This window comes from Notamacropus eugenii, chromosome 1, assembly GCF_028372415.1.
Source record: "Notamacropus eugenii isolate mMacEug1 chromosome 1, mMacEug1.pri_v2, whole genome shotgun sequence".
NCBI classification, from domain to species: Eukaryota; Metazoa; Chordata; class Mammalia; order Diprotodontia; family Macropodidae; genus Notamacropus; species Notamacropus eugenii.
In genome coordinates, this window is record NC_092872.1 from 640,683,427 (window position 1) to 640,699,254 (window position 15,828).

Genomic DNA, 15,828 nt, shown 5'->3' on the forward strand with positions numbered 1-15,828 from the left:
TGAGGAAGTATTTAGGGACAGTGAGTAACTCAGTTTGGTTGGAGGAAAAGAAGTTAGACTAAATAGATTAGTGATGGTAATTGTATATTTCTAGATTTTGACATCAAACTTTTTTGTGTCTAGTTGCTGGAGCAATAATATAGGGAGATTTGATTTATCATTCTGAAACAAACCATTTTAGGGATTTAAGTTTATAGATTATATTTGGTTTCAGTTTATAGGTTTCATAATTGAACCATGACTTGGTACTCTGCTAACTTTCTGACAGAAGTTTTTTGTGTTACTTTGTAAATTTAGGATGGCTTTCTTGAGAAGTTGAATTCCTCTGAGTTCATCGCGCTTTCTCGATTAATGGAAACATTTATTTTAGATACTGAACAGATCTGTGGACGAAAAAGTATGTCACTACGTGGGGCTCTTCAGAGTCAAGCTAATAAATTTGTAAATAGATTTCATGAAGAGAGAAAAACCAAACTCAGGTATCCCCAGTGTTCATTTTGGCTTTTTAATGTTAAAAAAATTATTTTTCCTTAACAAACTACATGTATCTGAGCAATAGAAAACCTTAATAGCTTGTTTAATAGCAGCATCTTAGCCCATACCTTTCTTTAAAAAATAAAGTTAAATTGGAGAATAAAAAAAAATCACCTTACTGGATTTTCATTTAAAATATTTAATGATTTCTTTTATGACTGTAATTAAATAGCACACAAGAGGAACATTCTTATCAGCGGCACATTAGAAACTTGCTTGGTGCTAGCAGCTACTTCATACAAAATTAAGCAAATTAACTGTCATCACTCCCTGAGTTAAGATCATATTGTTAGAAATGTGCTTGACACTAAAAGGCATCAAGGAAAATTTATTACAGGAGAGTTCAGAGGAATCAAACACCTTATCCAAAAGCGGGGTCAGTCCCTCCCTAAGAAGGAAGAGCACTGGATACAGAAGCAAGATGAGCTATATACCATTACTTCAAGACAGATCCTCCCACCAGAAGACAGATTGGTCCGTTCTCCATTAAGTCACCATCTTCTCTTGCCCCATTCTCCACCTAGAGTCTTTCACCTCTCTACCAAGAGAAGCAGGTTATATTTCATCAGCATTCCACTGGAGTCAAGATTGATCTTCCCAAATCACTCGTATTTGTGATATCTTACAGCTTAGTACCATTCTATCACATTCGTGTCCCTAATCAAAGGGTGTACCTACTCTGGAGCTCATAGACTGGTCAACAAGTTCCCACCCACCTAGCACAGAGTGAATGTAATTACTAAATAGTAACTGTTTCTGTTTTATGCAGGAACCCTGAGGGTCTCACCCTCCCAGTTTGATTTTTTTTTTTTTATTAAAGGGGCCATCCCTTGAGTAACTACTTAAAGAAGCCTATTCATTGAATGGGTATATCTCACTCAAAGTGAGAATATAATAGGATCTTAGCCTAAAAGGGCCAGGGTCTCATAATGCATCCTGGGCCATCTCCAGTCATCCTGATGAATATCTGGTCACTGGACTCTGATGGCTCAGGAGAAGAAGGTGAGGTTGGTGACCTTGCACAGCCCTCCCTCACTCAAATCAAAGTCAGCTGCAAGTCATGTCATCATCTTGATGTCATGGTCCTCTTCGAGAACGAAGGATAAACACATACACCATCTTCTCTACATGCCTACTACATATATCTTTGATATGTTCCCCCCAACATAGGAATTGTGCCTAATTTTGTGCTATTTCTTCCCCCTGGGCGGAGAAGTTAATATGCAAGTAGTTTATTAAGCAAACGCAAAGAAGAAAAGCTTTCTGCCAGTTATTCCCGGTCATATTCCCTGACTGGTTCAGGCTGGTTCCAGGTCTGGACCTCCTTATCAAAAATTTTGTGACTTTCTGAAGGCTACTGTCTGTCTCCTGATTGGTTGAGCCAACGTGCAGTCTGCTAGCTTTCTTATTTTCTGACTTATTCTCAGTGACTTCATCAATAGCTACTCTGTGGAAACTTAACTCTTTGCTCTCTCTCACAATATTGGAAATACAGCTTTAAAAAGGAGAGTTCTTTGTTAATAGGTTGCCCATCAAAGACTTCATTTCATTGAATTATTTGTTTACTGCACTCACCTAAGCTTTCTTAAATCCAATTTGTACCCACTTAGTTTTAATTATATTTCTATCCTAGCAATAAAAGAAGTCATAAAAACATTTCCAACTTTCACCTTTCTCTTTTTTAACTTTACCTTTAATTTTTAAATAGTCTCCTATTAGAGAATGAACGGTGGAAACAAGCTGATGTGCCTGCAGAATTTCAGGACCTTGTTGATTCCATAACAGATGGGAAGATTGCTTTACCTGAAAAAAAATCTGGAGGTATTTGCAGTCTTTCACAAACCTAGTGTTATGTTATTCTTTCTGCCATCTCCCCTTATTGTTATTTTTGCAGTGTTTGGACTTAGTGATTGACTGTATATCTGTTGTCTTGATAAGATCAGCCTAACTGGTTGGATGCAGAGTGATGAAGTTTCTATACAAGTCTGAGAGACCATCTACTAAGTTGTGAAGGGAATACGGTGGTCATAAGTAGAGAGACTACCCATGTTGTGGAGATCGTTGAAGTTCTAAAGTATATTTGTATATCATGTTTTAAAATTTTCTCCTGATAACTGGGATCCATCTTATTCTATGAAATTTTTATTTCATGTATAATTTGCAACTAAGTAAGAACCCTTGTTACTTTTTTTGGTTTGAAGTGAAACTTCTGAATTAGTAGTTGGGAAGACAGAGGAATTGACTTCATCATGTTTTTATTCTGAAAAGTGAATCACTTCCTTTCTTTTTCCTCAGAGGATATATATATTAAAGATCTTTTCAATTCCTTTATGAGAATAGAACTTCTCCCTGCTTCTTCTCTGCAATATTTGGTTTTTTTCTTTGAGAATGATAACAAAATAGTAGTTAGACCTTTCAAGAGTGAAATGAAAGGTTAAAGCCTTAGGGTTATATTAACATTTTGCCATTTGTCTAAGGCATTTTCTTCCACATAAAGTAGCAGAACTCAGGTTGGAAATATGGGATCTGAATTAATTGGCTAAAAGATTAGGGAAAACTTTTGTCTTAATCATATACATTCTCCACAAATTCCTATTCCAAGGACTCATTGTGGCAAGGAGAGTGATGCAAGGTTCTTAAAGTTTGGGTCAGTACGTTATAGCCTGTCTTTTGGCAGATCTTTGGAGTGCAAAAGGCGCTATTGATTGGCTCACTGACTCACACTTGTGGCAGATTGATTAATTTTTCCACCACAGCAAATTTAAAGACTGTTCACCAGAGATTGTGATCTGCCTCTATAGAATAAGTACTCACACTGATGAAATGAATCACAGATCCCCTGAAATAATGTTTTTTAACTGGAGATTCTAAATTACTTTATTTAATACCATGTGCTGAAAATATAGCAGTATTGTTTGTAACAGAGATAAATTTGTAGTTTTTGCCCAGAAGTTTATGTTTACATATATCAGTGCCTTTTAAATTTTGGAAATTAAGCACTTTACAGTCAGAGAGAACACATAACAAATTGAAATGGTAGCTCTGTTTCCAAAGGAGAAACACTTACTTTCAGAAATGAATTGATTTCAGTCCATAACCAGAAAGTGATTTGTTCAACTTTTTCCAATTTGTTTTAAGTGATTCTACAATAATTAATGATTTTGTTGATGGTTTTGTTTGCTTAATTTTTTAAATTTCTTACTATAGAGGAGAGAAAGCCTGCTGACTTCCTGATAGTTGAAGGACAGCCATATGCTGTTGTTGGGTAAGTTGCATTTTTTTTTTGCTTGTGTCATTTTTACCATATTTTTAAAAACTGAAGTTCTTTTCTTTTTCAAATGCAGTAGGAATATTTGGAAGGAAAGTTCAAATTTCTTTGACTCATAAAACTTTTTTTAACCACTTTTCATATGCCTCTGTTACGGTATTGATTCATTTGATATCATTAAATATTGTTTACACAGATATAGCATTAGTTCTTAAAATAAAATTTTTAATTTTTAATTAAAATTCTTATGAAATGTGAGATAAAATGTTTAAAGTTTCCTCTTTTAAGAAAATCTGTGATGGCAATATTTGAATTAAATAATTTTTTAACAGAATAAATGTGATAATACTATATAGTAAATTTTTGATAATACATAACATTTTGAACCCCCCTTTATTCCCAACCCTTTCCAGACTCAGAATCCACATAGATCCTAATATACCAAGAGTAGGGCCAAAGTATGAAAGGGCTAAGCAGAGCATGTATTTGTATTGCCTGTGTATTTTTGTATGTATATCTCTGATTTGATATGTCCCTTAACTTTGAAGCCAAATACGTATAATTTGGATTGGTTGTTTTTATTTTGTATATATTTTTATTTCATATAATTTTCTTTCCTTCTCCATTAGCACTCATAACTAAGAGTTATTTAAGCATAACAGCTAAAATTTTATTTACTCTACAAAAACTGGATGGTTAATGAAGGAAATTTTCATTTTAAAAAACATTTTCTGGCTTAGTACTAAATTTTATTCTTCATTTTGTATCAGAGTGACTTCACTTCCTTTCAAATAGCACTAATTTGATTTCTAGTTATTCCGAGACTGCTTATATAGCACTACAAACCTTTTAATATTTAATATCTTAAGTAAGCCATTGCTTGTTTGGGTTAGAAGAATTAGATCTTTTTATTTCAGTTGTCAACAGTAACTTTAATAGTAAATTTTGTGATATACTGATGTAATTAGTAGCACTATTGTGAGAGGAAACATAGAAGTAAATTTTTCCCCTCCAAAATTTATGTGCATGTTTTTTCCACACACTATTGCTACTGATTACATTAGTACATCATAATTGTGAGTATTTTTTCTGCAGATGAAGATTGCAACATCACATTTTAGGAGATATGTTCACTAACTTACCTAATAGCTAATTTCCTGTTAGCTAAATTTTTGAGTTTAGCTAGACTGGGACTCAGAAGACAGACATAGTAGGTAACCATGCTGGCACCTCCTAGAGCTTGGACTTTGATGGTTTAATGTATATAACATTGGGAATATTAAAAATTAATAAAATGACAAGTTGGGAGGGTGTATCACTTTTTTTTAACGAATTTATCATCTATTGGATTTCTAAGTTTATATTCTAAATTGGCTTGATTTTCTTTTTGCAGTAAACTTTTCATGTTGAGTTGTCTTTTTTTCCCCTTCACAGAACAGTGTTGCTTTTAATAAGAATTATCCTTGAATATTGCCAGTGTGTGGATAACATCCCATCTGTTACTACTGACATGCTTACTCGTTTGTCAGATTTATTGAAGGTATGTATGATTTTTCATGTCAGTGTGGAAAAATTGTTTGAACAGGTTATATATTAAGCTTTGTACTTCCTTGCTTTTGTGATCTAATTTGAATTTTTGAGTTCTGAGACAGCATGTCAAGATAAAGTAACTTTTTAGGATCTTGGTCTTTTGACATTTGAATCACAACATGTTATAAAGAAATGATTGAAAGGGAGCAGCATTTTGCCTCTCATTCGTCATTTAGTGATTCGTCATCAGAAGCCATGTAGCAGTGCTTACTAACTCTGAAATCTGAAAATGTGTACATTAGCTGCTGGAAGTGAGTGGGGCCACCATAGTTGTTTTCAGTGTGTTATGAAAATTAAAAATTCACTAAACTTTTCACAATTCATCTTGCCAAGGTGGAAAATTTTTTTAAAAAGTAATTTTACTAAGCTAGTGAAGTGAATAAAGTGGAAGTATTGTAATGCTTTTCTTAAAATATTATAACATCTTTTAACTAATTTAAGCTTGGAATAGTCAGATTTCAGTCTGCAAAAAAGTTCTTATTATGTGTTATACTTTTGAAACAGGACTTTTAAAGCAGACTGGCTAAGATTGATTTTTGAATGCAAATTGAAAATTTTATTTTAAAGCCTGAGAAGTTATGTAGAAGCCTTTATTATTTTTCTTAGACTATAAATGTTAAAGGTTCTTCCCTCAGAAAGATTTTTTTGGTCTAAACAATTTTGTTTCTTTTTGGTCAGTGGATAAGAAGGAAATACTTTATATGTAAAATGTTTTTAATCTGTACATTGTTTTCCTCCTTCCTACCCATTAGTATTTCAACTCAAGAAGTTGCCAGTTAGTTCTTGGAGCAGGGGCTTTGCAGGTCGTTGGCTTAAAAACGATAACTACAAAAAACTTAGGTATGGATATCTGCATTTTAAAATTGTACTTTTGTATTGTGAGGTTATAGCAATGTCCGTAGGCCGATCGTGTTTTTATAGTATGTTGAATTTGTATAACGTCAACTATAGGTTCTTAAATTTAAGTAGTACATGCAGGAAGGATGAAAAACATTTAAGAGTCATTTGCCAAAGGGATATAAATCCAAAAGGAAGACCACCTCTTTCCTCAAGGAAAAAGACAAATACAGGGAAGTGGTTGCCAGGGAAATGAGTTGTGGTCTAGGTGATTACACAGTGATGATGAATATAATAATCTAGCAGTTAACCAAAATGCCTTTACCAGAGGCTCTGGTATTGATGTGAATACAGTTCTCTGTGTCACAGGTGGAATAAGAGGAGGGGGTGGGGGGTGGAAGCATACTGGTGAGAGACAAGGTTGAAGATGGCTGTGAGAAGATGAGGCTTACATAGTCCAAGGAGGGCTTAGCTTTGTTCAGGCATGGTAAAGGCTACCTCTTTTTCATTCATGATCATAGAAGTAGAAAAGTATTGTTAATATTCAGGAAAAATTATTTAGTTAATATTCAGGAAAATATGTTAAAAATATAATATGTATGGAGTGTTTTAGGATGAAAGATACTGTCTAATGATAGGCAGTGATAGATTGGTCAGTCATGACTAGTTATACTGATAGAAATTAGAATTGGATTATATTGGGAACATTGTTTGGGAGGAAGGACTCAAATTAACAGTTTGTGGCCAGATGATTTTCTTAAATGTAGTGGAATATGTTATCTTTGGCACAGCTCTCTTCGTTGACAGAATCAGCTGGGACTTGTATGTAATTATTATATTTTTAGTTAATTCAATTAAAGTTACTATGACCCTTTTGTTTTCGTTTCCTTTCTCTTGTCCATGTTCCCTAAATCTTACAGCCCTTTCTTCACGCTGCCTCCAGTTAATTGTACACTACATTCCTGTGATCCGAGCTCATTTTGAAGCTCGCCTGCAGCCTAAGCAGTACAGCATGCTTAGGCATTTTGATCATATCACTAAGGTAATTTTTCTTGTATTTTCCACTTGGGTTTTATAAAATTACCTTAGATGTACCTGGGGATTGAAAACTCAGACTTTATTTTTTCATTACAGGATTACCATGACCACATAGCAGAAATCTCAGCAAAACTGGTAGCCATCATGGATAACTTATTTGACAAACTGTTATCTAAGGTAATGTTGCATGGAAGTAATCAAATATATTGAAAGAGCAAAATGGCTTTTTAATTTAATTAGGATCTTTTGTATGTAACTTGAAGAGAATGTAAACTTTTTGAAGTGGCTATTCTGGACTTACTAATTCTGGTCACTAATTGGTAGAATGTAATTTAGGAAAACGGGGATAGCCATGCATCTAGATATCTAGGTAAATTATATGCTTCAGATGTTAAAAAAACATCAGAACAGTATGCTCAAGTCCCCAAGGTAGATGAGATAATCCATGAAGAAAAAATACAGATAATATCAGCAATACTTAATATGGGACTTTGTATTAATTTAGTAGGAGAAAGCACATTCTTTTTTTCAGGAGACAGATTTTAGTGTGAACTCTACAATCCAAGAGTGTCCTTGAGGCAGTAGAAGTACCAGGTAATTCAAATTTAAAATTTAATAAACATTTATTAAGCACACTGCTCCACTGTATATGGAGCACTGTGCTAGGCATTGGGTGAAATACAAAGTTTAGATAAGACAGGAACACTATTCTCATAGAGCTTATGAGTACAGAATGGGTATTTGACACAGACAAATAATTAGAATACAAAATTATATAACTATAAAAGAAGAACAAATCACAGCCTATATTAGATCTGAAGTGGAAAGGTTTTGCTGGGAATTAAGGAATGTTTTCTGGAAGAGGGGACATTTGAGATTTAAAGGAGAGGCAGGAGTTCGAGAGGTAGTAAGAGGGAAGGAGTGAATATTCTATGCATTGAGAATGTCATGAACAAAGTCATAGAGGTGGGAAATTGTGGGGTGTGAGTAGGGTGTTTGGCTGGAATATAGAGTAGGGGAGAAGTATAAAAGAAGCCTGGAAAGACAGCAGTACCAGAGTATGGAAGCTTTGAATCCATGCTAAGTAAGGGATTTGAACTTTATCACAAAAAGAATCATTAAAGATTTTTGTACAAAGCAGTAATGTGACCATATTTATGGGTAAAGAAGATTAGTCTGGTAGCATGATGAAGGTTATCTTGGATTGGGAGGGGTGAAGAGTGGGAATAGGGAAACCCATTAGAATGTCACTATAATAGTACAGGTGAGTAGTACTTAAGACATGAACTAAGATGGTGGCACTAGGAATAGTGAAGCAAGGATAGATACTAGAGATAATGCAGGGATAGAATTGATGGGATTCTGCTACTGATTAGATATAAGGGGGAAGAGAAAATCAATAATGATAATATTTCAGGTAGAAGAGAGAAATAAATGAAAAGAGAAACAGGCCTGGAGGAAAATATATACATTGTGGTTTTAGACTTGTTGAGTTTGACATGACAGCCTTGTACCCAGGGAGAAATGTCCTATAAGCACTTAGGGCTGTGGGGCTTGAGCTCAGGAGAGGCCAGAGCTTAGCTATAGACATGGGAGACATCTATTACAGAGATGAGAGAGTGGAGAGAGAAAAAAGGCCCAAGAACAAGACTTTGGGGAATAACACCCACCTTGAGGAGTCTGAACAAGGATCAAGAGTTGTTAGCAAAGGAGACAGAGGAGTGGTTAGAGAATTAGGGGAGTCAAGTAAAAAGGATATTTCGAGAAGGAGAAAATGATCAGTAGGGCCAAATGCTACTGAGGTCAAGGAAAGTTAAAGACTAAGAAGAGGCCAGTATGGTTTATGATTAGGAGGCTATTGGTTACCTTTGGAGAGAGCAGTTCCAGTAGAGTGGTAGGTACAAGGCCAGATTGCAGAGGATTGTAGAGAATTGACATAGGTAGTTTTTTCAATAAATTTGACTTGTGAAGGGGTAGAGGACTCAAGGAAACACTTAGATTTTAATCCTTAAAATCTAGTATTCACAGAACATTATTTAAGAATTAGGGCTTTAAGTGTATGCCTACCATCTGTTCTACCTTTCCCACTGAGGACTTAACGATCTGTGAAATGGGAATGAGGTGATAGATGAAGCTGTGCCTGCCCTTTGTGGTATTCTCTCCCCTTCACCTGATCAGTGTATCTGAACTGGCAGCTCTGTCATAATGAGGAGTGTTGGATTCAGAGTTTGAAAGACCTTAGTTCAAATCCTACCTTAAACACTTAATGGCTATGTAACCCTGGGCAATCACTTAACCTTTCCAAGCCTCAATTTCCTCAGCTGTAAAATGAGGATAATAATAGCATGTGCCTTACAAGATTGTTGTAAAGATCTAATGAGTAACATGTAAAATGCTTTGGAAATCTTAAAACACTATATAAATATGAGTTATTATCAGCACTACTGTTGCTACTGCTGCTGCTCCTACTAGTACCCCGACTCCTGCTACTTTCCCAAACTTGACATGCCATCTTCCATCTTGGTGCTTTCGTACTTGCTATCTCCCATGCCTGGGAAGTGCTTTTAGAATTCCTACCTTCATTCAAGGACTAGCTCAGATGCATTGACTTTCAGGCAGCCTTTTCTGATCCTTCTAGTTGTTAGGACTTTTCTTCCTAAAATTACCTCTTATTTACTAATCCACGTATTTGATATATCCCCATATACCGTGAGGACAGAACCTGTTTCATTTTTGTCTTTGTCTTCAAAGTGTCTGGGATAGTGCTGCACACGTCATAGATAACGGACGTTTGTTTAATGGAAATGAGCCCTGCCCCACAGTCCTTCGTTTCTATGTTGACACTGTGCTCGTCCTGTCTTCCTTCCCTCCTTATTTTTGCCCTCCCCGTGTGTCACCTCTGCTTTTAATCTGTCAGGTTAAAGCATAATGAAGTTTTCCCCACTTTTCTCATTTCTAGTTTCACAGGAGACTTCATTCTGGGTTATAAAGGAACAGTAGTACCATAAGAGCATCTAGCATGGCTCAAGTGAGCTTCCTAGCCAGTATTATATTAGTTACTTCTTTTATTTTTTTTAATAATAAATTTTTACTGTTACTATAATGCCACCAAAATTTCTCCCATTGTCCTTCTGAGAACCATCCCATATAACATTTTTTTAAAAGGGGGGAAAAATTAGCATAATTGATTAGTAAATCAAAAAAGTCTGGTTATATATGTTCAGGTTATCCCACACATGAAACTTCTGCCTCTATAAAGAAATCCTTTTTTTATAGGACAGATTGCTTAAGTCAGTACGAGTGTATGGAGCTATTAAAGAAATATCACAAATTTTGTGACTTTTCTAATATTCCTATTCCATAATACTTGTTTTACTTGAATATAATAGATATTAACATTTCACATTTTACCAAAGAATAGTATTAGATGTGAGTTTGGTAGATTATTTAGTTAGTTAGAACCTTGTAAATAAAATGGTCATTTAATTGATTCTGAGTATATTCCAAATGTGACAAGTGTATGTTGACTTAAAAATGATGATTTGGACTATGCCAACTTGCTGTCTTCAATCTTATTGATTAAAAAATAGAATTTAGGTGGTAGCTAAGAAAGTTTAGACCCAGTATTTGCCTTTTGATTACTTGAGAAAAAGGAAATAAAAACGGGGATGTATGTCACATACCAGTGGCTCTCAGATTTCTTTTGATCATTGCATGTTATTCTTTGCTGTGAGGAACCATGGAATACTGGACTGACTCCATCGTTGAATTGGGAACAAGTATTTTTGTTTATTTCTTTAGAATTCAGGGTCTGACGTTTTCAGGTTGCGACATAAGGGTAATAGGCAAACTTGGTTTATTTCGTGACTGCTGGACTTAACTAGACTACACATTATAGGTAAGAAAGATTGACATTAAACAAAATTATTTAGAAATTTTTCTTTTATCTTGCAATAACATAATATCCAAAATTTGGTTGCATACCCTTTGCAAACCTTTGTAAAATTTGACTGTGAAATAAAGCAGAGTTTAATTACAGGCCAGCAAAATAATATTGAATTCAGATCTGAAAATGCAAATACTTTCCTTAGATCTTTTTTTCATCCTTCTTAAAAATATAATCTTTTTTAATACTTCTTGGGGGTCTAGAGGGAGCATTTTAACATTTACTACATGACATCTGCAACCAGTTATTCTCTAACGTAAAATAGCGTGGCAATATTTATAAGTTTTTCAAGATTTGCATAGAGAGAATAAGTGAAGATAGAATTGGCAGAGTGGTTTCACACCAGTCAGCCTAAGTGCTGTGTGAGTTAGGTAACAGTGGTATATTACTAATGGTTGGCAGTTTATAGAGCTTATACTTCAAAATTTGCAAAGCACTTTAAATGTATTCTATTGTAGCAACTTTCTATACTATAGGTGTTCTTATTCTCATTTTACAGAAGAAGAGACTTAGGCTCAGAGAAGTGACTTACCCAGGGTCACATGGCTACTATCAGAGTTGGGATTTTGATCCGAGTCTTCCTGACTCTCTGTCTAGGACTCCTGCCATCATGCCGTGATGCCTTAAGTTAGAGAGCACAAAAAATATATCCAGTATGGCCCTGAGTGAACTTAAACATTTTCTTATTGTCTTCTCTTGGCAGTATGAGGTGAAAGCTCCTGTTCCTTCTACCTGCTTCAGGAATATCTGTAAACAAATGGCAAAAATGCATGAAGCTATTTATGAGCTCCTTCCAGAGGAACAAACACAGGCAAGTCTCTGTTTCTGAAACTGCATACATATACAGTTAGTGCTTCCAGCTGTATCATTACATGTCGTTTTTGACTCAGTGAAATGTTCAGTTAAAATCTCTGCTTGTCAGTGTTAGGTTGTTCATGACATTTCAGTTAATATATTGAGTATAAAGATGGTAATTTCTAGTCAAAGTGCGTCTTGATCTAAGAAGTCCATAGCAGCTGTGAAAAGGAAGATGTCATTAGTGTCCTGAAGTCTCAGGTTGTAGGGGTTATAGATTCAAAATTTTTAATCACTTTAAAAATTGGAGTTGTCAGTTATTGAGAGGCATGATGTGTTTTCCCACTCTTACTGGAATCAAATGGGATATAGAAGAATTTGGTGGTGATATTTATAGGCCAGTTAGCTCAAAATCAGTATACTTTATTGTTAACAATATATTCCACAAGACACAGGCAAGTTACCCAACTCATTTGAGTTGCAAAGTTTGCAAAATTATTCTTTGACACCTTCTCTGTATTTTCTCTTAATTCTTGGGACTCACTCACAGATGGTTGTCTTTTTTAAAATGTTTATAAATTTTATTTATTTATTCATGTATTCATTTATTTATAATATTTGTTTATTCAGTGAATACTCATTCTTAAATATCACTTATTTATTATAAAGCACAAATCTGTTTTTTTATTTATTTTGTGCTATGTGGTGGGTGGCAGTATTATGGCAAATCCACCTCTACTTATCCTCTCCTGAAGATTCCATGTTCATTTTAAAATGATTGGTTCTGTTGTTCTTTCCCCATGGAAAACTTCCATCCCCTTGGTGCCTGCTGATCTCGTTAGGAGAAAGTAACACCGATGAGAGCCTTCCATTGTTCTTTGTCTGCTGTTTTCCTTTCGTTACTCTATTTCTTCCCCTACTGATGCTATTTCTCCATTTTTTACATTTTTGTTTTTTATTATGAACTTGATCAACACAAACATTTTCAATATGTGGAGAACAAAATAATACTACGTATGAAACCATCAACTTCTATTACATAGTTCATTTTTTAAAGTATATATTAAATTTTAAAAATAATTTGCTCCTTTTCAGAACTTTGTTTTCTTCTATGTATTTAAAAATATTTTATTTTTTTTCCATTCTCTCATAACCCACTAAGTCTACATCTCTTCCCCTCCCATAGAACCCTTCCCTTATAGTAAATAAGTAGAATCAAGCAAAGTATACTAACCAGTTATGCTTGATTGGTGGCTTTCTTCATGCAAGGAAACTGGCTTTTTTAAAAACCTAGTTTATTTCTCCGGCGTGAATGTGTCTTATCTCCCAGGTGCCCTGGGACTCACTGAAGTACTCAGAGTGCCAGGAAGTGCTCCTTATAGGCCCCCTCACTGCTTTTCCTTGTTTTGTTGGCCTCTTACTTTACACACAAAATCCCTGACCATCCTGCCACTTGTAGGGGAAAGAGTATGTTTGTCTCTCTGTACCAAAGCTAGGGACTGTCGGACTGTGGTACGTTTTTATGACATGTTGTCATCAATTCCAAGGATTTTCCTTAGATAAAAAACATGCAGTTTTAGAGCAGAGAAAAGGTACAACCCCACAAAATCTTTATAAGTGGAAATGTTTTGACTACATGTGTTGCTGTACCCACCCTTTTGCTTCAGCAGTGATATAGTGTGACTTCCCTATAATTGCTAACCCTCTTATAATGGGTAAGTCTTTCCCCTTCTAAACATTTACCTTTAGTGAATTTACCTAAGTGAATGGATTTTAAAGTTCACTTTAATTAACAAATCGGTATTGGGAGTGTAGTATGTGAAAGTCACTGTGCTAGAAAAGGGGGATACAGAAAACAACCGTACTGCAAGTAGTCCTTTCCCCAGAGGCGCGTATAGCATGCTGTAAAAAGACAGTCTGAACTCAGATTAGTCAGTACAAAGCCACATGAAGATGGAGAACTGGGGGATTCCAGGGAAATCTTCCTGAAAAGGGGGTGGCTCCAGAAGTAAGTGTGGAAGAAAAGCTCTCCTAAATTATTTATCTCATTAATTTTTATCGTCTGATCCAAGCTGTGTACACCAGAACACTTCTTGTAAGACACAGGAAGTCAGTTGGGGCAAAAACAAGTTTTCATCTCACAGAGATGGTAGTCACATTAATGGGTTAACTGTGACTCAGTTTTTAAAGTTTAATTTCATATTGTATGTTTTCCTTTAAAAAAAAATCTACAATTCAGATGATCATTTTATTTTCTTCTTCAGGAGAATGTCAAATAACTTTTTTCCCCATGTATTTCCAGATACTGTTTTTAAGAATTAATGCAAGTTACAAAATCCACATGAAGAGACAGTTATCTCACTTAAACGTGGTAAATGATGGAGGACCTCAAAATGGGTATACCTTTAACATATTTTTCACTTCTGGATTGCTTTATTACTTTTTCTTTTATAGTTCCATTTTTCCCTCCTGTAACTGTTATGCCCTCTACTGGTCTTTGGCCCATGGTTTCCCCTTCCATTTAATGGTGTTGTTTTCAAGGAGCCAGCATCCTCTACCCTGTCGGAAGGGGTGTTTTAGAAAAGATCTTAAAGCAGTTATTTTACCCCTTAGCATAAATTCAGTTTAGTGTCTTCCTATTTTTAAGGCAGTGAAATTCTAAGACTTTTTCCGTAATAATGAAATTGAAAACTTTGTGTCTACTTGAAGGAATTTCAGATATCAGCAAGTAAGATGAAGTATTTGCAGAGGGCTAGTGAGTCCTTTGCTAGGAAGGCTGGCTTAAAGTAATATTCTGAAGTTATGTGGCTAAAAACTGTTTGGAAACTCTTTACCCCCATCTTATGCCTAGTTACACACAGATACTAGTTTTAGTTTAGGTGTTTTGTGTTGAGGAGGAAGAAAAAGAAGAGAAAAATAATGTATTTTGTTATTGTTAGCATACTTCTTTTTGCACAAATGATCATTGAACTGATTTTACTAACTAGATTTTTAAAAAGATATTATTAATCTGGGGCTTATAAGGTTATGTAATTCCCCCTAAAGGGAATATCCAAGAATAGGATTAAAAACTCCTGATCCCATGTTGGGCAGGCACCTTATTACTTTGATCCTAATTGATGATAGCTGATTTGATCTTCAAGTGTTAGCAGTTCTAAAGCAACCAAGTTATCAGTAATCTTTATTGTGAATTGATTTCTTTTGCATGTGACATCCTTATAACTACTTATGGTCACAATCTCTTTTTGTATATCATTCAGGTGAGTCATTTCATGTCTATTAAGTTCTTGAAAGTGTAGGCGTTACCCTCATCAAGACTAGAATAAGCTGAGATATTAAAGCAGCCTTTGTCCTCTAAATGAGCCTACAAAGTATACATTATTTTCACTGCATTATTTTTTGTGTGCCCTGTTTAAAGCAGGATATTTATTAAATATTGGTGTTGACACCTAAAAAACATTTATTTCAGTGTAACCATCTTCCCAACAGTGCTGGAGAAGAAATGTCATGAAACATTTTATGCTAAATTGCCATCTGGTTTCTAAGTTTATGTCTTCACATTGATATGGTTTTGATCTTTTTGAATCACTGTTCACTTCAGCCAGTGTACACACTGAGCACCATGTCATAAGTATGGGAACCTCTTCCACTAATACAGATCAGCAGTGGTCTGTCTAGAATTTATAGTCAATGTCCTTGGTCTTCCTGATTTTAAGCTCTATTAGACCCTGCTGCCTCTCATTTTAAAACTCTGTTTCTTGAACAAAAAACATTTTCAATCTAAAACTTTTCTTGAATTTAAAATGCAGGGCCTTTGTGG

General features: G+C 35.0%; 1 protein-coding gene across 1 annotated transcript in view; it reads left to right on the forward strand.

Annotated features, from left to right (window-relative positions):
• The window catches only part of VPS54 (VPS54 subunit of GARP complex), a 70,681-nt gene that overhangs the window by 51,409 nt on the left and 3,444 nt on the right, over positions 1 to 15,828 (forward strand). The window contains exons 14-22 of the mRNA XM_072635416.1: positions 298 to 479; positions 2,243 to 2,355; positions 3,742 to 3,799; positions 5,237 to 5,342; positions 6,145 to 6,232; positions 7,150 to 7,271; positions 7,364 to 7,444; positions 11,917 to 12,024; positions 14,311 to 14,405. Of these exons, the coding sequence (XP_072491517.1) occupies positions 298 to 479; positions 2,243 to 2,355; positions 3,742 to 3,799; positions 5,237 to 5,342; positions 6,145 to 6,232; positions 7,150 to 7,271; positions 7,364 to 7,444; positions 11,917 to 12,024; positions 14,311 to 14,405 (953 nt within the window). The remainder of the gene's footprint in view (positions 1 to 297; positions 480 to 2,242; positions 2,356 to 3,741; positions 3,800 to 5,236; positions 5,343 to 6,144; positions 6,233 to 7,149; positions 7,272 to 7,363; positions 7,445 to 11,916; positions 12,025 to 14,310; positions 14,406 to 15,828) is intronic.